This window comes from Centruroides sculpturatus, unplaced genomic scaffold (genome assembly GCF_000671375.1).
Source record: "Centruroides sculpturatus isolate CEXI.00-Female unplaced genomic scaffold, Cexi_2.0 scaffold1255, whole genome shotgun sequence".
Lineage (NCBI taxonomy): Eukaryota > Metazoa > Arthropoda > Arachnida > Scorpiones > Buthidae > Centruroides > Centruroides sculpturatus.
Window position 1 is genome coordinate 223,180 of NW_019385385.1, and position 26,137 is coordinate 249,316.

A 26,137-nucleotide genomic window follows, 5' to 3' on the forward strand; every position below is an offset into this window, starting at 1 on the left:
TTTTAAGGTACTTTGAGGAATATAATGCCCTATTTGTTTTGACTATGCTCCATTTTGGCCTATTTCCTATTTGTAAGAGCATGACAATTACTTTTTTATGGCAATTACTTCGTCTATTAAGAGCGGGCTTGATCCTGAGGGATCGACCAAGCTAGACAAGAGATGAGAAACGAAGCTCGACCGTATTACTCCAAGGATTCGAACCCGGATTCCCTACGCGATAGGATAAGCACCAACAGCTGACTTACAAAAAGCTTAAATAAATGGAAGAAAACAATGTACAGTAACGTATCAAAAAGAACTTTCCCGATCTTGAGCATAGAATATTTAATAGTTTCAAATTTCTAATGGTATTTTTCTCTTTATTCGTAGCTTTTTCTTTAACCAAACCGATGACGTGCCAGATTCATCCACAATAATTATTCGATGTCGAATTATGAAAGTTTTAAGGTGAATTTAGTGCCTCTTATCTGCTACGTTTGATTTTGCCGAAGTGAATTGCTGTATATTTTAATTCGACTTGGATTAGTTAAAAAGATATATTGCTGTGAATATTTTAATTAAAAGTTTCGTTTAGATTTTGTGTTTTGAAAAAGGTTTAAGAGATATAACCTCAAAGTGTTTAGTAAAGATTTTATTATAGTTACGCAGCTTTGAAATCTACAGCGGTGATGCTTAATCTTTTATAAAACGAAAATTCCACGTGCTGTTTAATATCTAGAATATCTCCCAATATCCTTAACATAAATCCTAGTGAGAGTGTACGATTTGAATTCGAGAATAAGGCTAAGACTCATTGTAAATGTCGTGTAATTTCAGATAAGTTATTTGTCTAATTAAGAAATATTGGATGGAAATATGCAGAATGCTTACAAATAGTTAACTTTGTCTTTGCTTAAACAAATTAAAAGGTAATTTGTACAACGAAGATAAGAAGCAGTATTAATCCCTTGTGATAAATCTTTTATTTCTGTAAATTACTTTGATTAAATACTTTCGACTTCAGCAAAATTTCATTTTGTTCTGTAATTACACAAATTATAACTTACAAAAAGAAATTAAACGTTATATGTATTTTATTTTATTAATTTGGATAGTTCAATTTTATAATTGAAAAATGAAAGTTAAATAAGTCATATACTGTATACTAGTTAAAAATTTAGTCATTTTAGCCTACTATTGTTATGTTAATTACGAACTGTCGAGAGGATGAAATCGGAGAGAAATGGGTGTTCATGTTTCATAGTGGTCTGTATTTTCCGCAGGGCCCTACAATAGGATGACCATCCGTTCCCGATTTCCTGGGCGTCCCCGTTTTTGACCGTCTGTCCCTGGCAAGGAAGGGAGTCGTGCTCCCATTTTTTCATTTCCTTGTAGTTACTGTAATATTGTCGCTTCGAGTTTTTCCGCCAGAAGACGTGTCCATTTCTTCAGAGTTGCCAAGTAATTTTTTATGAAGTAACCAATTTTTTGAGAAAATGCCAAAAAGGAAACAAATTTTAAAACCGTCCCTCACCCATTCTGGGCCTGGCCGAGCCCGTAACGGGCTCGCTAAAAGAAGCCCTCTTAGTGCCCATGGGCGGAAAGAGTTTTAAAAAAAAAGTTGTTATACATGTAGGCTGTTACTGTGTACCCTAAAAGTGAAGATTAAAATGTGTCTCATCGACGAAAAAAAGGCACTGTGATTAAAAATAATCTTATTCCTCTTTAATATGAAACTTGAGGATCAAAGAGTTTTGAAAATTAATATAATTTTCAATAATTAAAATATCATTTATATCCTATTAATGGAATATTGATTAAGCGAAAGTAAAAACTTCGTCAGATCCCATATCATTTTTCAGTGGAGTCTACCAGTGGCAGAATGAACAATTGTAGTCGGTCGAGAGTAGTTTCTCCCCGACGGACTGGCCGCTGGACTTTTCCGTTTCACGTGGATAACACCTATATATGGATCAGTTTCCGTAGAAACTTCCCAAAAGGCACCTCTTTGGCAAATTGCCCATGTACTGCGTGCCTTATCCCAGGGCTTCTTAAACTTTTTTATTCACGACCCCATTTATGATTGTGAATTTTTCGCGACCCCAAAAAAATATAAAATAAAGATATATGCAAATTTGCAAAAACAATAATGGTGTACTACCACAGTTCACTCTTGTGTTACAATGGAAATGAGACAACTGAATACACTGAAAAGTGACAACACTACACTAGTTCACACTACAATCAGTGTTGTTGAATCGTCGTCTCGCTGCACCAGAAGTGACACAAAGCGCAACTCACGAAACCTATGATACAAAGCGTGCCATTTTCAAACTCTCACAAATTATTTTCAATATTTTGCATTAAAATCTCGCGACCCCAAGATTTCGCTAAGCGACCCCAAATGGGGTCACGACCCATAGTTTAAGAAGCCCTGCGGCTTATCCCATCAATCCATCCATCTTTCAGTGGATACAGTCGTTAATGTTACTACTACTGTACGCTAGTTCATAGTTATGCGCAGATAACAAGCATTTTGCTGCTTTTACTAGCTAAATTCAGTGGGATTGCTGAGTTTAGCTGTCCCACTGAGGATAGCTAAACTAGGCCCTCCTATAATGCAAACCCTAAGGACTTACTCCTCTGTTACTCCAGTATGTAAATGAAAGTATGAAACATACGGGTCAAAATACCTTTAATTTATGGACAATCTTGTTTATTTGTTAAATGTTATTACATGTTCTTACTGCTTGTTGATTTTCATCTTACTGTACGTTATTTGTGCGAAATTTATTACCGTACTTGTAATTAAATATAAATTATTATTTTATGATATACAGTATATATAATCATTGTTATTGTTTACATTATACTCGTACATATATAGGAGAGGGCATGGGAATATTTTTTACTTAGTGCCCTGGTCACACTTAATACAGTATTGATTGTAGCCTATATTTTTTCCTAGAGCACTAGAGAGTATGAAAAACTTGTGCAAATCAATCAAAGGGTTTAGAGAGTATAGGAAACAGACAAGCAGACATTCTATTTTATATATACAGTGTTGAGAGTTTTTTTGAATGGAAAATTATTTCTAGTGAGAAAACATTTATCATACGTATTTTCAACGATTCTTGACACATATATTTTTTTCAGATCTTAAAATACAGTCGGAAACTCACGATTCTGTCGAAGATGCCAAAACAGCTTTACAGTTATATAAGAAGTATCAACAACTGTATAACAAAGGAGAAATTCAAGAACGTTTAAAGGAACTTTACGAGATAGGAAGACTCTTACAATGGAAAGTACCTGGTACCAACGATTAACATTTGAAATTTAATAAATTTCACCTTAAAGACAGTTCTGCCTAGCAGAAAATTTAAAAAAGAAATACTTTTTTATTTACATTTAAGATATAAAGCACATATTGAAAAGAATGTAATAATAAAAAATAATTATTGGGGAAAAAATAAAATTTGGTAGATGAATAAGGAAAAATTGTCTTGTTTAACTCTTATTAAATCAAAAATTTAATTCGGGAAATCTGATCCATGGTAAAAGTTGCATCTCCAAGACTTTTATAGAAGTTAATCGACTTAATTAAGGTGATAGATGTTGGTCGAGTTTGATGGCTTCAAGTTTTAATCACGTTATTAACGTTTATTAACGTCAAATTAAACAAAATATTATTTTTATACACAATTTAATGCAAAATTACTTATTTTTTAACGTAGACAAAAGTTTCTCTTAATATAACATGACCATAACTAATTATGATGAAAAAGCATCCGATTATTACCTAAGATATCCATCTAATTATTATTAACTAGGATATTAGATTGTTACCTAAGGTTATTACATTTCGAATGACTAACCTAATAACCTTACTAAATTAATTCTTCCTTTTCAATAAAAATAGCATTATCAATTTAATAATCAGTCCAACATTTAACATAAAACCAAATACAGTCGACTTCACCTCCCGGCCACCTCTAAACGGCGGCCATTTTTTTAAACAGGCCATTCTTTTAGAAATGCGTACAAAATAACCTCCAGACAACGGACATTATGTTCCTGTCAATGGCGTTGTTCACGGGTTTGACTGTACTACTAAGTTACTCAATATTGCGACAACGTGCAACTTATTAAACGATATCAAAAATTGCGTTTTCAGGTGAACGTTCTTCGATTTAACGCTTTAAATAATATAAAAACGATATATTTTAAATAATTATATATTTATTATATTAATTAACATAAGATTGTGAAAGGAAAGATGAAGGAAGAATGCGGATACGTGCTGTACTTCTTGGAAACTTGAAAGATAATTTACGTGAAGTTCAGTGACAATCGATTTTGTATATTTCACCTTTTGCAACAATTATTTCCAAATCATTTGATAAAGATGTAGACTATAAAATTTCATTTTTATCAACTGATAATTCAAAAATGTTCGATAAGAAGCGAGTAATTTTTTTAAAAATATTATCTGACTGCAGCACGAAATATAATATTCGTGTAAAATAATTCTAGCAGCTAGACTTATCTTAGGCTTCGTCCATTACGTGTACAGTTTAAGGGGGGAGGTCGCGAAAAATATATCATTGTAAACGATAGAGAGTGAGGAGGATCGAGGTATTGCCTACGTAGACTTTTTTTTTAACATTAGTGACAGGAATTCGTTCTTATAAGCCTACTTACTAGTCAAGTGACTTTCAGAAAATATTTACAGAAATTTTTCATTTTTTCAATGTCGGGATCAGTAAACTATTGTACTGTACACGCAATTAAAGAGGAGAAGGAGATTTGCCAAAATACACAATGGGAGGGGATCAAAAGTGGCTGAAAAACTACACGTAATTAATAGACCGGTCCTTATACGAGCTGCAAATATTATCCTCACTAATTTGCAGCTAACTTTGCTAATATTCCAGTAGCAGAGTGTTGAAGTAAGAGAACAACGATCGAAATTTCCTACATCCAATCAGTGAATAATTCATGTCAAGTTCGTGCACGAGTCACACCCAAATATATTGAATAACAATCGTGATGAAAAAATTAGAATACAAGGTCAATAAAGCTATTAAGTAGATTTTTTCCTATCTTATTAATAAATAATAAACGTTTCAGGAATTTGTGAAGAGCGGGAGCCATTTATAGTTTGTTTGATTGTAAGCTAAAGTAAATATTTTTATGGAATTTTTAACGACTTTTTCCAAGTATGTTAAACCTACTCCTTTTCTAAATTCGATTCATTTTGTTAAAGAAATTAAAATATTTCGAGTCGAAACGTTTTCGAGCATTTACGGACGTGTGTTACGCAGCAACACGTAAGAAATAAAGAACCGAATTGGCGATAGCAGCGCTATTAGCGAGTATAAATAAAACTAAAGCGGTATTTTCAATCAAGAATTAGAGAAGCGTGCATGGAGGTAAGTTCGTCTCTTCCGTATATTTACAACTATTTTTCAAATATTTAAACACGTTAAATTGTTGTTTTTAGATTAATAGTGGCAAAAATTACTCCTAACAGGCCCTATATATTTTTTTTCGTCTTTTTTTTTAGAGTTTACAGTTTGTTCTAAACATTTTAAACGTTTTGCATTTAATTAACTAGTAAAACAATATAAATGACGCTTAAATTATATATTATTTTATATATAAAAATGTTAAACTATGTATTAAAATCAAGTTTAGAATGTAAGAAGTTTTCCTGTTTCATCAGAAGAAACTGGAAATGGTTTCTAACTTCCATTTCCTTCCATACATTGATGCTCTTCTTAGAAATAATATAACACAAAGCAAATTCAATATAACTGACAGTCGACATTTTTCCAGTTCTACTATACTGACGCTTTTTTTATCGCTAGTAATTGTTTAATTACTCAGATAATTCTCCGTTGACATAACGATAAAGTTAAGAGTGTGTTCTACTTTCTGGTATGTTTAATTATCATATTTTTGAAGGTAAACCGGTTCAAAATGCGCCAAATTTTACGGCATGGAGTGATAAATTCGCTTTTAATTAGTAGAGTTGTAAAGTTCGATATAATCTCTTTAACAATTTCAAACCAATTTTAACTTTTGTTTCTATGTATACGCTTAATTTTCTCATTTTACAATAAACTTAATCATTTCCTGCATGTTTACTTCCTTGAATAAAATGGAAAAATCCATTACGAATATTATGAAATAGATTTTGCTGAATGAAAGGGGGTTTTAAATTTAGGCAGAAGATATTGATTAGTTCTTTAGTAATTATGGAATTTTATATAGAGAGTAATTTTTATTAATCATTGTCTATTAATTTTTAGGTTAATGAATTATCTGTAGCTGTGTATCATCAGGAAGATTTGCTTCCTCTTTAAAAAGGAAGCATGGTACAATGATAAAACTTCCAGTATACTGAAAATTTAAAAAAAAATCAATAATTCAGGTCACGCATTTAAAATTAACAAGAAAATAATGTATGTATATTTCTATTGTATTTAAAATATTGTATAAACTTAATTATTGATAATTATTTAGTCTCGTCGCTATCGCGTGACAGTCGCGTCGCTTCACATGTAGGCTATACTATAATACATTATTTAAATTTTAAGAGTTCACGCAGTATTAACGATATATTTACTTTAGAAATTTTTTTAAATATGCAAATTTCTATATTTCAAAGCTTATTTTAATGGAAATAATTAATTTTAAGTACTGTAAATAGCGACGATTATAATTTGAATGCGACGCGATGCCGCCGCGGCTCGCAACGCTATTTATCTATTAAATCATTACTAAAGTGGAATGCGTTAATGGAATTTACATTATTAATACAGGTTAAATTTGTGAAAATGGCGTCGCTTCGTGCAGAGAAATTAAATTTTACGTTTTATTTTTATAACTAACGCAATGTAAATGATCTAAAAAACAAATTTATATTAACATAATTAAGATTAATATAATAGGTGCTTTACAAAGATAAATCAGACAGCTCATTGCGCGTTGCGAGATAACGAAAGCGAAGCGACGCGACCGTCGGCGCGTAGATACCCAATACACTAATTATCCAAAATGGAATATAGTAATGAAATTTGCATTATTTAATGCGGAATTAAATATCAAGTAATGGATAAAGGAACGATTTTATCTACGGAAAACTCTATACTTTTTACATATCTTGAAATGTTAATTAATTTAGGTAAAGCAAAAGTTTTACTTTTCCATAATGCAGTCTAACCTCCAGCAACGTCCAATTCTAAATGCAGCCAATTTTTCAGGAACATTTCTTTTTCAAATGCATACAAAAATCTCCAAACAACGGCCATTTTTTATTTTTATTTTTTTATCACTGGCCGTTGTTCAGAGGTTTTACTGTATACAAGGATACAGAGGTTGAAAGCACCTCCTAGTTAAAACAAAAAATGTATCAAAGAGAGGAAAATAAATAGAATATAATAGGAATTTTATTTTATTTATAAATGTACAAAGCAATCTTTATCGGCTTGCAAAGTTTCGTTAATTTTGCTTAACTAATACGGCAATAATTAATTTCAATCACTTCATTCAATTAATCCATTGTAAAAATCTCTGAAACAAATCCTGTCGGCACTATTGACTGTATATTAGAATTATGTAACGAATCAAGTTTAAAAAAAATTAAAATAATAAATTATATTTGCTATATGAAAGAATATCATTTATTGAAAAGTGTACGGCAAGGTTAGCTTAAGCAATTAGAAATGCTGTTCTAAACTCTCAAAATAGTATTTATTTATTTATCGTTTCAAAAAACGTAAAAAAATATCCAGATAATTATAAACACTTCTATCATTTGAAAACTTCCATCTGGAATTCATAACACGATGTGACATCTAACGTTCATTCGTTTTGTTCGAATAATACACTAATACATCAATTTGACGTCATTCTTACAATTTTCTTATGAGAAAATGTGATAATGACGTCAATTTGGCGTAAAAATGTACACTAGGCAAAACGAATGTTGTTTACTATTCACTGAATTAACCTTTTCTAATAATGCACTTGCAACACATTATTATCTTAATTACCTTATACATTGCACGAATTAGTAGATAATTTGAGAAACTTAACTTTTTCTCCCACAAGATAAATATTTGTAGAGATGTCAGTCAAACCTCTTTGTTTTCAATATTGCCTTTAATAATGTGTACTTAAGATTATGTATTTAACTCTTCTATTATAAATGAATTAACTGATTTTGTTCTTGAATCATTTATTTTTTAAAAATAATAATTATTGACTTAAATCGTTTAAATGTTATTATTAATTTAAACATATCACAATTTTAAATATTTAAAACGATGCAATAACTTCGGTAAAGAAGAAGAAATCGGATTTCGTTTCCCAACTTCTTCAGAATGTTTGAAATTTACAAAAAGTTATGCAATTAATTTTAGAAATTTTCTTAAATATGGTTATGCACAATCTGACTATTAGAGAATTTCGAATAGTTATCACTTAGTTATTATAATATAAAACTATTGAACACTGGTAGTTGATAGCGGGTTCGGGCCTGATCAACAGGCTGGCCACGTGGAGTTTCCCGGGTTTTCTTCAGGTGTCTAACACCTAAATAGGAATAAAAAGTTCTCCCAGGAAGCACTACTCCCTTGACAGATCGCGTATGTGTTGCATTGCTTTATCCCATCAATCCTATTTATGATAATAACTTTTAAATGTTTTTCCCAGCGAAATAAGTTTTGATAAAATAGGGAAGAAAATAATTCATTTTCATTAACAATTTATCAATATTTCTGGATTGTGGAAGATTGAATTGTTATTGATGGGATAGGACAGTGAAACACATTAACTATCTGCCTGGAATGATTCCTTCCGGAAAGACTTTCCTAAAGGAAACGGGTCCCTATTTAGGTGCTAGACACGTGGAGAAAACCCGAAAAACTCCATGTGCCAATTTGTTGATCAGGCGCGAACCAACGACTACTCTACACCCCGGTGGAATTGTGAAAGATAAAGACTGCGTTGAATTTTTATTCTGAAAGTTGATGCAATGCTGATTGTTAATTCTGATAGTTGTAGATCTAATTATAGTCGACATTATGCAAGTTCAAATTACTTAAATTTATGTGTAAAGTATAAAAACATAGTCTACTATTCCGATCTTATATGATGCAATTGATAAATGAAAAGATATAATTACCAAAACACCGACCATTGATTTAACTGATAAGTTATAAGTGCTGTATTAATTAAATTATTAGCATAAAGAAGTATAGATAAATACTTTTACTGTTTTTTCATACCAGACAGATAACAATAAAACAATACAGTATAATCTATTCAGTACATATTTACCAATAAATAAATACGTTTTATTTACAGTAATTCATAAAAATATTTATTTTCGAATTTTAAAAGTCAAACATATATCAAAATATATGATGATATAGCAATAAAGTTATATTATCATATAGAATCTAATTCTTCTTCCTTAATATAGATTCGCTTAATTCTTGGAACAGAATATAACATTAACATACATATATATTTTAATTTTGATGGTTAATTTCCTAATAAACAAATAACACCAATGCATTTATTCCATTATTAACTTAGTAAATAAGATAGAGGTCTCATTATGGTCCACCAATTCCCCCCAGAAATGACTACGTTATCATCTAGACTAGGTGACAGTTTAATAATTTCAAAATAACAGTTCAAACTTGGTGGGCCATAATGAGACCCGTACCTTATAATAACATTATTTTTCAAGTTGTTTAGCAGACGCGATCAAGGAAGAAAGAAGCATTTACTTTTTTCTTTAATGTTTGATAACTGAGATATCGATTGTATTTTCCATTTAAATTCTCATTTTTTCAGGTAAATACGAAAATTCATATTTTCCGAAAAAAAAGACATCAACATGAAAAATACATCGTTACATCTAGATTGGACTGATTCTAACTCTACTTTTATGCACCATGGTTTTCCTGTGATTGTACCGTTATCGATCGTCATGGTAATCATCATTATATTAGCAATAGGTGGAAATATCATGGTTATTCTCACAATCTGCAGGCATCGAGGGATGAGGACTAGAACTAACATTTTCATTGTCAATTTAGCAGCGGCCGATATCCTTATTGCTGTTTTCAATATGCCTTTATCGTTGGTCACTCTTATAAGTGGCGATTGGGTGTTCGGTAAAGGCATGTGTCTATTCAATGGCTTTACCATGGCTCTTTTTCTCATTTGTTCCATTCACACTTTGATGTATATCAGTATACATAAATATATATCCATCACAAAGCCATTCAGTCGAGCAATGAATCCTCGAAGAATTAAGATAATGATTGCGGCTACATGGATCTGGTCATGTATCTGTGCCACAGCGCCTCTATTGGGGTTGAATCGCATAATTTACAAGAAAGGTTCATCCCAGTGTGGGCCCAGTTATCCAGATGACGTCGGCGATTATGCTCATTCTTTCATCATTACCACAACCAATTATATAATTCCATTAGGAGTCATGACTTTTTGTTATTTTCATATATTTCGTGAAATCCACGAACATATGAAGAGAATCCGAGAAACATCTAATATTAACTTGGAGAGTTCTGTTTCTCAACAGAAGAGGATATCAATCACCCTATTTTTTGTGTTAGCTTGCTTTTTAATATGCTGGACACCGTTTGTTTTGTATTCTACTTCTGTGGCCATCATGAAAAACAAATCAATGATGCCGCTCGTCATTAATCCTATAGTAAGTATAATACATTTTATATTCAATTTTCTGTATTTCGATTTATTACAGTTTTACAAAATCATCAAACTCACATAATATATTATAAAACGAGGAATGTGTTCTATAAAATCTGTAGGCTTCATCGGGTCCCTAGAATGGCAGGCTTCACCTACCGTTCTGGGGACCCGGGTTCGAATCCAGGCTAGCAACTCCTCGCTAATCTAATTCTTCATGAGCAATCTATCTTGGATATATCAGGTCCATCCCTCATCATTCGGCCGCTTCATTATGGGCCAAGCCCACGTTGGGCTTGATAAAAAGATCCTTAGTGCCCACAGGGAGTAGAGTCCAAAAGTGAACATAAATCTTGTAATGACCTGATATCGATAGAATTTTATTTCACATTTATTAAATAATTTTCAGCTCTTCAAATTTTTCTATGCTTCAGATTTGATAAGTATTTAAATGATCGCGACAATTCCCATTTCTTTTAATTCAGTGTTTCCTAACGTGGGGCCCACGCCCCGCAGGGGGGCAATTGGATTGTTATGGGGCAATTCGAAAATGGATTCATTCAGAGTTTAAGTTAACAGTATAGCCGCTGTATATGTTAGGAGGGACATAAGAATTTTAGGTGGGGCATAGCACAAAAAAGGTTGGGAAACACTGTTTTAATGTAATTCTTTTTCTACGAATAAATGTAATTTATTAAAACAAGAATAAAAATATAAAAAATATAACAAAAAAGAACAATACTTAATGCTTTTAAATTAGAAATTAAAAATACGTTATACAGAATATACAAGTATAATTGGATAAGCTAACAATACTTACTCCCTTGTGTTTCAAGCTATTGATCTCATTAGATTAACACTTACATTACACAAGTTGATCCAAGTTAATTAATATGTATAATGGTAACATGTTAATTTCTATTCACCGTATTCATTTGTATTATAAGCAACAGTTTCATGGTATGAGAATTCCTAGTTTGTATAATTTATTCAAATGAAAGTCCATTTTCATTAGTGTTTAAACCTATTATAAAAATTAATACTCAAATATTGTACTTTTTAATTTGAATAACAACGGAAACGCCTGAATTAGTTAATACTTTTTAATGATATTAAACAATTTGTGATGTTATTTAAACGTTTCTATTAAATATTAATGACTTTTTCTTTTACTATTTTGTACTTGTAGAAGTATATTTTCCCTGTTGAATTGCTGCGATTAATGAATTATTCATGCAAATATTCCCTGGTTCATTGATGTATAGGCTATATATATGCCTATATATACACTAATAGAATCAATCCAAAGTAATTTAAATGTATTGTTTACGACTATGTTTGAAAATCAACTCGATTAAAATTAACTTAAATAATCTACAATTAATTCTGTTTAACAATTTCAGGTTTATTGGTGCGGATACTTAAATTCTGCCTGTAATCCCATTATATATGCCTTCAGAAGTCCTTCATTCCGCCAAGGATATAAAGAAATAATGTGTGGCACTTATCAAGGTCCTATACTTAGTGCAGGTAGGGATTTTATTTTAAACACTCACATTTTCTAGCATAATGAAACTGAATGAAACTTATACCAAACAGGAAACTGTAAATTTATGATTTAATTAACTCTAATAGATATAAATTATGAGAAAATAGTTTACTATTCCATGAGGTTTACAACAACTCAAACCTTTTCAATCCTACAAGGAATAAAACCTGAACCTTTAACCTTAAAGTTCCATTTTTCTATTATTTATTCTGATATTTATTAAAGTTACGATATCTCTCGTGAAATTCTTACTAAATATGCACTATCATTACTTTCAATGTAACCCGAAAAGGGTTGAATTATCATCAAGCGAAAGCGTTTGCTAATTAATTAAAATATTTTATCACAAATACTTTCTATAAATGAGGAAATGAAACCAGTTTGCAGATTATATTTCTATCAATACTTTGTTTTTTGAAAAAAAATTTCCTTTTCAAGTAAATTTCTCTTTCATGATACAATTATCTAAAAATTTTATATCAAAATATTTAGGATTTTCCAATAGATTTAACTAGAAATTTTCCTATCTAGCAATTTCCTATAAAGGAATTTTCCATAAACTGAACGTTTACATACGTCCAATTTATATTCGTTAGACATTATATCTTAGAATCATTACTTTGAGTTAATTTCGAAGTTTGTTAAATCATAATTAATTTTCAGGAAATGATCCAAAAAAGTACAAAATTAGAAATTCATATAAATCAACAGATCCGAAAACCATTGCTAGAACTGACACATTGTAACTATACTCATTTCCTTTATTCCTGGAATTATAAAACGGAACAAGATTATAAAAAAAATGGGATTTCTTAGATGATGATTAGTTCTTAAAATTTTATCCTTTCATAGCAATTATGCAGTTTTAATAGATATAGATATTAATTAATAAAAATTAAATTAATTGGGAGAAATCAATTAATCAAATCTGTGCAATTACTCATTCTGTCCTTTATCAGTAATTGATTATTTTTGTTCTCTTTCTATAAAAAATTAACAGATAAAGAATTTATTATAAATATCTCATAATTATAGTTTTAAAAGTGTTCTTATATGCTGAATTTTCTTCTTATAAGCGAGATATCCATTCTGGTACTTAAAAAAAATTGAAGAATGAATCATTTTGAAAACGTTTTTCTTAAAGTTATTTATACGTTGTAAATTTTTATATTTAAAATCTAATTTTATACTTAAAAAGCTATGATTAGTTCATCGCCATTATAAACATTAGAAACCGTGAGAGACTACATCAATATTTGTTTTATCAGACTAAGAATGTTATTTCAATAATCTATATGTTTACTAATGCACGCAAGTTTCATTGATGGTATTAATATATACTGCTTCTTAGTTTATCAACGTTGAAATTAATAGCTTTCTAAATAATGTAGATTTTATAGAATAGCGTTAACTTTTCACGAAAATTTAATATTCTATCTAGATCAATGATACACTAAGTGTTCAGGAGTTTGTACATTTATGAATAGGATAAAATTATTTTAATAATATAAAATGATAGTCTACTATTTTGTAAACAAATTAAATATGTTCAAAACTAGAAATATTAAAGATAATTTTAAAAGGTTATTTTTAATTTTTTGGTGTCTCAAAATTGTTTTTATTATGATGTTCTGCGAAAATCAAATTTAATGAGAACAGTTTTGTAGATGATAAGCATTTGAATTCATTGAACTTTTAGAAGTCGTTTCGTAATTTATTTTTAAACTTATAACAACAAATAGTTAAATTTGTTTTAAATAATTTCATAAAGTAATTACGGCAATTAATTTCTAATACTTTTATAAAAGTTCAATTACGAAATGCAAAGCAATTGTTAGAAGCATTACGCGCAATGCTTAAAAATTAGAATTACAATTAATTGAAACGTTAAGTAAACAGTATAATGTTCAAAACTAAAAGAAAATCATATAAATTATATTAATTTTCTACATAAATATTTGTAATTTTAATATCTTATTTAAATGTAATATTCTGTAGTATTGCTTATATTTAATTATATTATTGTTAAAAACAATAAAGGAAATTTTAGTTTTTCTAACACTTCATACATGCATTTGTGAATATACTTGATGCCAAAAATATGTTATATTTATTATATAACATTTGAAACATACTTCTATATAACATACAATTATAATAATAATCAATCTTGTTAACTGGTGAATAGATTAAATTATAATAAGTCAAGCTTCAATAATATATTTCTGATTATATCAAGTTTTTATTACACATTTTTAAAAATAAATCACAGAACAGAATGAAAATCTGCAGAATTTTGGAAAATTAACATAACGATAATGTAAAAATATNTTTCTGATTATATCAAGTTTTTATTACACATTTTTAAAAATAAATCACAGAACAGAATGAAAATCTGCAGAATTTTGGAAAATTAACATAACGATAATGTAAAAATATTTTATTTCTCATTCAATCATTACACCAACCAAGGAAGAATATTAAATTATATCGATAATTAGTACTAATAATAATTTATTGCACATAGTAACAAGTTGCAAAACAAGAAGTTAATTAGAGAATATTTTAATAAATACAATCGCAAGCAGAGATTTTTTTAGTTTAATTAACCTTATAGAAACAATAGAGATTATCATTTTTGAAATCTCCATAGATTAAATGGAAATTAATTAAACAAGGTCAGAGCCATTCTTACTTTCAGTATGAATGCTATTTGTTCAATTAATAACAAAGAAGGATATATTATTGACGTCGTAAAATTCTTTTTATGAACTCTTAGAACAATGTGCAATAATTCCATATATTTCCATATGGTAGCCTACTAATAACTTTTGTCATTTTCATTAACAGGCATACTTATAGCAGTTATATCGTCTATTAATTAATGAAAATGGCAAAAGTTGATAGTATATTTAATTGTACAAGTAGGATATTAATATAGGATTGTTCAATTTTAAGAAAGACAATTAAATTTTATTATATATAATAATAATAAATTATGTAATGGTAATGAAATAAAACAGAGTATTACATGTATTAAGAAATGTTTCAAATCTGAAAATTGTTTAATACATCTATAATAATGTAAAAAAACTTGCAAAAACTTTAAATGTATTTGCAATAAATTTTTAAACTTTATTATTTTTTTATATTTTAATTTAAAAATTAAAAAATATTTTTTACATAATTTATATTATTTGTTTATTTATTTTTGAAGAAAAAATGAATGAAAAATATAGACATTTGACACACTAATTACTGTAACATACTTAAATGTTTTATTGTCGTTTAAATTATTTATGTAGTGATAATTATTACTTCATTAATAATTTACTCTAGTTAAAGTCAAAAATTAATTACGCAACTATAAACTTTTTAAAATCAAATAACAAAAGTCCTATTAATTTTGATCCTTTTAGATGCACGTAATGGAATTTTTCAAATTCGTCTCCAATTAAAGCAGCTCAAACATGCTCCTAACTTGCTTTGCCTTAAATAATTAAATGAATAATAATTTATTTATTGTGATAAATTTTTACAATTATTATTATTTTTTCGTTGTAATTCAATTAAAATTTCGTTGAAATTTTCTCAATATTTATTCTAAATAATTTCATATTTGCATTTGAAAAACATTCTAATAAGCTTTTAATTTTATAAATAATAGAATGATAAGTTCCTTTAGATACAAATGACAGTTGTATTTTATGTTAATTTTGTATTAATATTTTGGATTATTAAATATTAATATACGTGTCAACAAGTTACATAATTACATTAAATGATAAGGGAAAATAAACATTTAATTGTTTTCCTTCAATGAATCTTTTCATTGTTGTAATTATTTCTTATTATTTTAGCTTGAACAAACCTAAATTACAATTAAAGTATCTGTTATGTTAAATTACAATAAAGAAATTCAAATTGTATAAAAATAAGAATAAGAATATATTTTCATTCTTTTTATTGAGCCTCAACCTTAATTATTAGAAATTTGAACTTATGTAACATTCTGAAGAATAGCTGTTTATCTCAACAATAAATTTAATAGTTTTTTCATTCTTAACTCTTTTTGGTCTCTAGAAGAGGGCCTTCAGAGCGGTAGGATGACGCTTTAACCACTTTTATGCCATTTTTAATTGTATATTTACATCATAAAACAAAATTTTTACCGATCAGTTAGACGGATAGCCGCACCGTAGGTGTTCGATTTTTTAATTGAAGGATCCCGAATTGAATCCGGTCCAGATCTCAGGAAATATTCATAAATGAATCCGGTATATTCGTTCGTTTTCATACGTTAGTTTGTCGACCCCGTGACATGTTTAACCAACCGCAATGAATAAATTTCTACAATAGTATTCTAATACAAAAAAATAGGGGGAATAACCTTTAACATAAATATAATTTTTAAATTTAAAAAAAATCTATATCTTTCATATTTTCGTAATTATTTAAGGTTTGTTGTATGTAAACTATCAAAAATTATGATTTATAATCAATTATAATATGACTCGACGAAATATTTATTTTGTAATAATAAATTTTATTACATAACAACACTAAATTGCTGTGAAAAGTTGCATGGTAGGAAGAAACAGTATAAATAAATGTGTAATTTACGTATACATTTATAGTACATCGTTTATTAATAATGTTCGCAAGATTACTTGGTAGCATTCTGTTTTCCTGATTTTGGGTCAGAGGAGAATGATCTGGAATATGATTCATAGAACGTTCATTGATGACATAAAATTAAACAGACAACCGTCCGCTTATTTCATAATTTGCCAGACAACATCCGTATCGCGCTAAAAATTCTTCAACATAAAAATAAAAATAAAAATAAATGTCTGATCATCATTATTCAGTCGGTTCATTTATATTTTCTTAGGCCTCACCAGATTTTTATGCATAAATTTAGTGTTTGTTTTTGGAGAATATGTTTTCATAATTAAAAATAAATGGTTAGATAGTTAATTGATTAAGTTAAGAAATAAATATTTTTAAAAATTTATTATAGACTAATAAAATCTTTCAAGATAATTAATCTTAAGTAAATTATAATAAGTCAAGCTTCAATAATATATATTTTCTGATTATATCAAGTTTTTATTACACATTTTTAAAAATAAATCACAGAACAGAATGAAAATCTGCAGAATTTTGGAAAATTAACATAACGATAATGTAAAAATATTTTATTTCTCATTCAATCATTACACCAACCAAGGAAGAATATTAAATTATATCGATAATTAGTACTAATAATAATTTATTGCACATAGTAACAAGTTGCAAAACAAGAAGTTAATTAGAGAATATTTTAATAAATACAATCGCAAGCAGAGATTTTTTTAGTTTAATTAACCTTATAGAAACAATAGAGATTATCATTTTTGAAATCTCCATAGATTAAATGGAAATTAATTAAACAAGGTCAGAGCCATTCTTACTTTCAGTATGAATGCTATTTGTTCAATTAATAACAAAGAAGGATATATTATTGACGTCGTAAAATTCTTTTTATGAACTCTTAGAACAATGTGCAATAATTCCATATATTTCCATATGGTAGCCTACTAATAACTTTTGTCATTTTCATTAACAGGCATACTTATAGCAGTTATATCGTCTATTAATTAATGAAAATGGCAAAAGTTGATAGTATATTTAATTGTACAAGTAGGATATTAATATAGGATTGTTCAATTTTAAGANTGCAATAATTGAAAGCGAATGTGGACTTATAAATTAAAAAATTTTAATTACACATTTCTTTATCATATTAAAGAAAGATATAAACATTAATTTAACTAATTAATGTTCTATTTGGCGATTGTATATCTTACGGTCTCTCATCCACTTTACATACAATACGAAGAATTTTAATAAAGTAAAACATCTAACAAATAAAATTTTATACTCCATTACTAAATTGACTCTCTTAATACACGAGAGTAAAATATTCGATAATCTTTATGGTTAAGTGAAAAATACAATAAGCAACGTAGAACGTAGTCTGTTACGAAACATAAACGTTAAAGAAAGAACGATTAAAAATTTCATCATCGATAACTGCAGGATATTAGATTTTAATTATTTTTACGCATTTTATATAAACTTATTTTACATGTATTAGCCTACTTAGTATTTAAAGGAGAAAAATTTAATCTGAAAATTATTCTATCGCAATAATGGTACTTTATGTTCTTCGTTGAAATCTACCAAATTGTGCTCGATATTTAATTCACTCATAATTCTTTCGATTGGCACTTTGCGAAAATAAAATTTTAAATATCTTCCTCTAGAAACGGTGTAGTTGTACTTTAAAATATTCCCTTTTTTATTCACAGGAAGTTCCGTTCGTACGATGAGTTTCCGTTCACGTTCGTTACGAACTTCTAATAAATCTCATAGAACGTTTTCAGGTAAGTTTTCAACATTAATTTATTAGCTTCGTTCTCTGGAGAAAGTATACGTACTTTTTTCAATAGTGTAAATGATTCTTTTATCGATTTAAATAAATTACAAAAAGGTAAAATGTAATATTATAGAGTATTTGAGCACTTTTCTGAGAAAATAATTTTTAATAACTTTAATACTACAGACAGATTTACTTTGAGAAAATGGCGATCCAAGAAGAATAAAGATATTATACCAGCGAAAACGTTGCCAAACAGAAAACGTTTTCTGTCACAAACCTCGTGGATCAGTTTACCTTGTTTGCCAATGGGTTTGAAAAGAGTCATTACTACCAGCGTTAAAGAAAATAATGAAAAACGCAACAATCCACCGGAAAAATCACCAAATTTAGAAGAGGTTGTATCCAATAATCAACAGAAACTATCGCCAGTAGCAGAAAAAAGATTGTCAGTGTCGTGCCCTTCGTTAAAAGAAACAGAAAACAGAACACCAGTTCAAGAAAGTTCCGAAAATTGTACAGATGAAGACTTAAAAGAAGTCACACCGACGATAGGAAATGGCTCCGTTATAACGGAAAATACTGATGTGGAAATCAACATCTGTTCAGAGAGTACTTTTTAAACGTTTAATACCCGCATTCACAATCAAGAGTTTAGAGTTAGAAGTTAACCAATAAGTAAAACAAATAGCAATTGGATAACTTCTAACACAAGCTCTTGATCCTTGGTTGTGAATACGGCCTTTAAAATATTAATATTAAAATACAGGCACAAAAGGCAGTAATTTACAACAATTTTAGTAGTAAATGCTGTCATCTTTCTAGTCACGATATAAATAAAATTGATTTTAAACTGACATTGACGTACAACATGACAGAAACTCTTGTTATACTCTTTGTTGTTGAACTATTTTGAACGTGATCAGAGAACAAATTAAATACGGTCGTTGTTTAAATGAATACGAAGATTAACATATCAACGTTGAAGGAACGTTATTATTTAAAATCATCTGCACAATATTTTCAACATTTAAATTAAACAATAAAATTTCATTAAAAAATAATTTTAATATGTATCGGTATAAAAGTTGCAAAATTTAAATATAAATAACAAGCTTATTATGTAATTTAAATATTTTAAAAATTATAAATGCACAGTTGCGTGGCGTCACAGGTATAAAAGAAAGTACCTTTTTTTCATTAAAGTTGTACAAATATTTAAAAATTGAATTTAAAATACACTTCTTTTGAATGTTATAATTAAAATAGCCGATTTTAACAGTAAAAACCGAATATTCGTATGTATAATAAGTGAGAAAGGACACGATCTATTCGCATCACGTCGCGCCAACTGAAAAACATGTATACGCTAAATAAAATTTTATTTATTTAAACATAATCATACATGAAATTAAAGCGTAAATTTTTCAGATTAATGTTTATTCTATGTTAGATTGTTTGAATTAAATTGCCGCATAATAATTAGAGCTATGAAATGTAATTATTATAATTAACTGCGTCAGTCTGACCATACATATTTATTCCACTGCTTTGTAACGTAATATGTAACTGTAATACTATAAAATGTTGTGTGTACATACACAAATAAAATTGAAAAACAAAATATTTTATTAAATCTGTGTAATTTTAAGTAATTTTATCTTTATAAAAAGTATTATTTTACTTCACTAAGCTGATTGAAGTACTAATAGAGAACCATTTGTAGACTACTTAAATTGATAAGAGATAATTTAAAATCGAAACGATTATTTATCCATAACTTGTGTAAAAAGTGGAAGAAAATACGTAGACATATGCAGTGTATTTAATAAACATTAAAAATTTGTTACTAGAAAATTTAGGCATGTGAAACACTTCTTGAATGTGGTCGTCATGAAAGCTTTCATATTTAAAACTGTTAGAAATGTTTATCAAACGCTTCAATGATACGTATTAATATATATATCGACGATTATAAGAGCGAATACTAAGTGCCATATTTATCAAAGAATTATACATTTTATTTAATCCTAAAATCTACAAACACAGGTCAAGTGCGGCAAATAACGTTATGATTAATCAGAAGATAATTTTATAATTTATAATGTCCTAATCTCCAAAGCAGTTATTGTTAATTGATACTCTATACACCTTTACTATAAATTGAATTTATATTTATATTCTTAACAAAAGAAGCGTTATGAATTTTTAGTTTATCAAATTAATGAATTACAACCGTTTGGTAAAACTGCTTTGATGTTGTTCCGACGTCGAGTGGTCGCTATTTTCAAGTGTTTACAGTATTTTTACAGTTGAAAATCATTTCTGGTAGACTTGCAACTAAGCAAATATTTGAATTTGTTCATCCTTTAGATCTGGATAAATGTAAAATAGCAAAACGATTAATATTACTTTATTTTTAGGTTTAATTTTGTTTTAAAATATTGTTTTACATTCAAAGTTATTTTTTATAATTAAAAATGGTTATTGTTTTAAAATTCTTGCCACTAAACTGCAATATTTTCTACAAAATATGTTTATACCGAATACGTAACATTGACTAACATCTTTTACTGATCGGTTTTTATTTTATTTTATTTTCTGTAATTTAAAAATGATATTTTTAAAATAATTTGATCGAAAACAATATTTTCTGCATATTTATTATAAATGGTAAATGAAAAAGAAATTATTATCTAGTTGTTCTTACATTACTGTATTCTTCCTGAAATGGGTACACTATTATATTTTTTCTGCTTAAAAATGATGATATAGTATTTCATGATAATTTCACTTGACATACTTTCCTAATATAAAACTAAGGGTCACATGTATTTTTTAATATATTCTTAGTGAATGTAATAAGGATTTAGAGTATTTGATTTGTTGAGAAATTTTTAAAATGTCGTTCCGGTAATTTCGTCCTAGAATATTAGGAGAGATGGCACGCAACATATTACGCAAGCTTTTCCTGTATGTTATTTCGTAAAAATTTCTGAGATTCAAAAATCTTACTTTCTTTAAGAACTATCACTTATCTGCAGGACAGGTTTCAATCGAAAAGTAGGCATAAGAGACAAACATTTTTCACCCTCACTAATACATATCCTATAAATGAATGCGCTAAAGTGAAATCCGGAAAATGTGTACTAAGATTCATAGGAATGATAAACTTGTGCTTTCCAAAAAACAAAAAAAAGGAGAGATGAAGTGAGAACGAAGGAGAAATAGAAAAGAGATACAGATGAAATGTTAACATACAAGAAAATATTTATTTGACACGAGGTTTTATTTTCAGAATACATTATGTGATTTAAGAAACAATATATATAATCACTGAACAATATGATAAAAATTTTACTAATGAAAATAATACCTCGACGAACATAAAATATTGCCGAACAGCATATATTACAGCTTCGATAATCTCGGAAAAGACTGCATTAAATTTATTTTCGGTCTTTTCTAGGCAAAATCTTTGATCAATTCTGTTTATCCATGACAACAATTTGAAAATCTAAGGAAACAATTTACATTGAATATAGGGTGAAACGAAAATTAGAGATCTATGATTATACGACAGACAATTCACATTAACAGAATAAGTCCGTGTATTTTATAGTAATTATGGCCACTGAATATAACCAATGGAAACTTTTAAAGTTTGAAACTGTCATTTTGATGCCCGACCGATATGGTATCCTTACACCTACTTACCCGACATCGTTATTTAACTATATTCCAATTCTATCTCGTGGTTGAAATGTTTGAAATTCGTTAAAATGTTATCCAGATAAGCATATATAAGCTCCAAATCTAGATAAGCACATATAAAGCTTAACAAATAAGTGAACGTTCCACGTCCATTGATAAGAACGGCACAAATTTTGTCTTAACTCTGTACTGTAAATCTGCATTAATCTGCATTTGGAGACACATTATTTAATGTCTGGATTTTTCCCGTAGGCTTTGTACCAAATTTACCTTCACAAAACCATCTAGTAAGTCACGTACTTCATCCATAGTATTTTTTACTTATAGTATTTTTTACCATAGTAAATTTTTACTTTTCTAGCCTTTTTTTGGAACTGTTTGCTGGAAGTGGAAGTGGAACTGTTCGCTGTTTACAGCGAACAGTTCCACTTCTACATCCCTGCATTGTACAATTTCTTTCACTTTCTTTATAGCTTCAGAATCAGAATCGTCAAGACTTAAGATAAATTCTGATATCTTTCTGTAGTTCTCACAGTAGAAAACAGCTGTCTCAGTCCATAACCCATCTGGTGAATACAGGCTCTGGGGTAATGGTAATTCTGTGATTTCAGGTACAACTGAATTCTTGCTGGTGCTTTCTGTAACAGTTTTTTCATGTTTTAAATTAACTCATTTGCAATCGAGTATTTCAGTCGAACGGCTTCGCATACACCATGTATCAATCAGAAGTGAACTTGCCTGAAAAATAACATTGTACTGTGATTGGTTGGGGCTAGAAGACAGATTTTCGCGACAGCGTTGAATCTTTGAGTGCAGAATTCAGCAAAACTATTGTTTCCATTCTTTGCATTGGTTTAAACTTTAAAATACTTAAAATATTGCAAAATGGGTGCATGTTTTTCCTCCTACTATTCCAAAAAATGAATATCTATGCTAGTGTCGATTTATCATGCCCCATCATTTTATGAAATGAGTGTTGCACCCAAAATTCCAACCCTTAGTCATAAAAAGACAACTAAATTTTACTTGAGATCTTATATGAAAAGAATGTTTTTGATTATTGTTTCTGTTCATTTCATCAAAATAGCCCAGTCTGACGTAGTTTTATGCTTCTTTTATGCATCAAATCTCATTGTGAAGATAGCTTCAATTATGTTAACTTTGTAAATTTTGGTCTTAGTCCTATCCTTAAAAATACTTTAAGCGATACGATTACATGAGAAATTGAAATTTGAATTAATAGCTTGTTTTTTAAAATAGAAGTTTTGAGAGGACTTGCAAAAAGCAAGTCTTCTCAAAACAGATTCATTGCTTTGCGGCTCTCTCATAATGACGCGCAGCTGACTCTCCGAATGAAATTATTTATTGATAGAATTTTATTCCCATAATCAATTGGAAAAAAATGCATTTTGTGTTATAAAAACAAACATAAGCTGTTTTTACGTAATATATTATGTATGACATCTCTCCTGTTTAATTAAAATGGAAAATTAGTTCCATGTTTTTATCTATAAATAATTCCTGGTGGACAAAACAAATGCTTGTCACTTCTCGGTTCGCATAAAACAGATAAATATTCAGAATATAGCGTATCGCTATGTAACCTATTGATTTGCATATTAAATTGCCTATGATTCAATTGGATTGGATTAGTGGGATGAGGCAATGCAACACGTGGACGATCTGCCAAAGGAAAATGCTTACGGGGAGGACTTTTAATGGAAACGTATTCCTAATTATGTGTTAAATAATAAAATATAATTGCGATCACTTTTATTTTTCAACTACACTATGTTAATTTTTTAGAATTTTTAATAAAAAATTATGTATTAGTAAAATAAAGGCATGTACTTTTAAACACTAAAAAAGACAATAAAAGTGTTTTAAATAAATTAGTTTATTAACATTGACCGCACGCCATCTACAAACTTTTAGTGCCAATCTGAGTTTTTATTTTACCTTTACTCCATGACATCAAAACACTTTCCAATCATAACTTAGTGCGGATTAATGAATTTCTCGATAAACCTACCAACCAGGGCTGTTGTGGAGTCGGAGTCGTCAAAAATTCCCCCATTCCTACTCCTTTTTACTTTCCCAACTTGTTATGTATATAAAAAACGAAAAAGTATTTGAATCGTGTCACATTTGACCCTCCGAGTTTTTTGCAAATCTATAAGTTTGGAGATCTCTCGAACCCCGAAAAAAGGAAAAATTCGCGCGCGTATGTTGGCGTCTAATTTGTTTAATTTCTTTATTCTGTTCTGAAATATTAAACAATATTTCAGAATGAGTAAAGTTTAAGAAACAAAATTTGGCACAGTAGCATGTGTATAAAGGGCATTAATGCTATTAAATTTTGGTTCTCAATTAAAGGTTGACAGGGTAGAGACGTAGAAGAGGTCATGTGTCATATCTCCAGTGTAGTCGGACTTAATGAATATTTTATTCGTTGTTAGCATTCACAATCTTATAACATAATGTAACTAAGGAGGGATTTTTCGAAATTCCTCTCGCAGGGGGAGAGGGAGAGAGTTATGGATTACCCTAAAGAACTCCGTTTCTACTGTACTGTACTATTTTAGATGCGGTTTTTGCGCTTTTGCGAAAAATCGACCATACTTTTAGACCCATCTAAAAATTCTCTAATTAGTCTCGGAAGAGAGGGGGACCTAATTCTTGTACCCAGTGAAAAAGGGTAAGATCGGCTATAATCTAATAATCTTAATCTTCGTTATCGTTACTTTTTCCCCGAGCAACATCTGGCTCATCTGCTAGATTATTATTATTATTATTATTATTATTTTATAAAACTTGTCTCTACCCTCAAAATTAAGCTTGAGTTCTAATATGAGTACAGACAGAAAAGGAAATCTTAAAAAATATGAAGATGATATTTACTATGCATTGGAAAAAATAAATCACATTGACCACTCTTCAAATTTGGATGTTAAATCGGCAATAATGCACTATCCAGACATTAACATTGATTGTCACAGCATTGCCACCAACCAAGTTTTAGTAGAGCGTTTATTTTCCGCTCTTAAAATTATTAAATATGATTTAAGAGTTTCAGTGAATGCTGACTTAATATAAGTGATTTTTTTTGTAAGGTGTAATTCTGTTTATAACAGAGATGAAATATAATTAATCAACATGGCAAAATAAGCAACCTTTTTCTTTACCAGTCTAAATGTTATATTTCTTACTCTTGGCTTAGTTTAATGTATCTGTATACTTATATATTACCCAATATACTCGTATATTATATACATTTTTATTAAACTAATTTGTTTGTGTACGAATGTGTTTACTATTTTTATTCATACATGCTTACCAAATACCTACCATTGCCATCATCAAACAAGCCAATAAATGTGAATTTATATATTCAGTAGGTGTGTTAAATTTTAATGTTTAAATTAATTGTTTTTTAAAATCGTTTTATTTTGTATTTTAAAAAAATAATCAGAATCGTCGTCATTATTACTTTCCCGACTGTTATACATATAGGCCTATAACAAAGGAAAAGAATGACGATCAGTCAAAAAATGATTTTCCAGATTTTTACTCATTTGGACTCGGAAAGCCTTGAAACGTAGAGAAGTGCAGAAGCATTCTGGGTTTTTTCTGTACGCACGGATGTTAGAATGTGTACCAACCGATTTAGTTCAACCATTTTGAAGCTTAATAACTCCTGTGTTAAACCATCC

General features: G+C 28.9%; 2 protein-coding genes across 4 annotated transcripts in view; both read left to right on the forward strand.

Annotated features, from left to right (window-relative positions):
* The window catches only part of LOC111638395 (PAN2-PAN3 deadenylation complex catalytic subunit PAN2-like), a 77,256-nt gene extending 73,866 nt beyond the window's left edge, over positions 1 to 3,390 (forward strand). Inside the window, exon 34 of the mRNA XM_023384099.1 lies at positions 3,139 to 3,390. Within this exon, the coding sequence (XP_023239867.1) occupies positions 3,139 to 3,311 (173 nt within the window). The 3' untranslated portion in view covers positions 3,312 to 3,390. The remainder of the gene's footprint in view (positions 1 to 3,138) is intronic.
* Positions 3,391 to 4,491: 1,101 nt separating this feature from the next.
* Positions 4,492 to 21,107, forward strand: LOC111638394 (dopamine D2-like receptor). Of its 3 annotated transcripts, XM_023384096.1 has the most exons (7): positions 4,492 to 5,166; positions 5,252 to 5,417; positions 6,300 to 6,452; positions 9,859 to 10,741; positions 12,141 to 12,267; positions 18,643 to 18,717; positions 18,897 to 21,107. In XM_023384096.1, the coding sequence occupies exons 4-7, from the start codon at positions 9,902 to 9,904 to the stop codon at positions 19,331 to 19,333; spliced, it is 1,479 nt and encodes a 492-aa protein (XP_023239864.1). In that variant the 5' UTR covers positions 4,492 to 5,166; positions 5,252 to 5,417; positions 6,300 to 6,452; positions 9,859 to 9,901; the 3' UTR covers positions 19,334 to 21,107. The 3 variants fall into 3 exon arrangements, with proteins under 3 accessions (XP_023239864.1, XP_023239863.1, XP_023239865.1); XM_023384095.1 differs by having other exon boundaries at positions 4,492 to 5,417; XM_023384097.1 differs by lacking the exons at positions 4,492 to 5,166; positions 5,252 to 5,417 and adding an exon at positions 5,702 to 5,925.
* Positions 21,108 to 26,137: the final 5,030 nt, after the last annotated feature.

Coding starts and splice junctions, on each gene's coding strand:
- LOC111638394 (XM_023384095.1), top strand. CDS start 9,902: ATGAAAAATACATCGTTACATCTAGATTGGACTGATTCTAACTCTACT. Junction 12,268..18,642: donor AGGTCCTATACTTAGTGCAG/GTAGGGATTTTA, acceptor TTTTATTCACAG/GAAGTTCCGTTCGTACGATG. Junction 18,718..18,896: donor ATCTCATAGAACGTTTTCAG/GTAAGTTTTCAA, acceptor TTAATACTACAG/ACAGATTTACTTTGAGAAAA.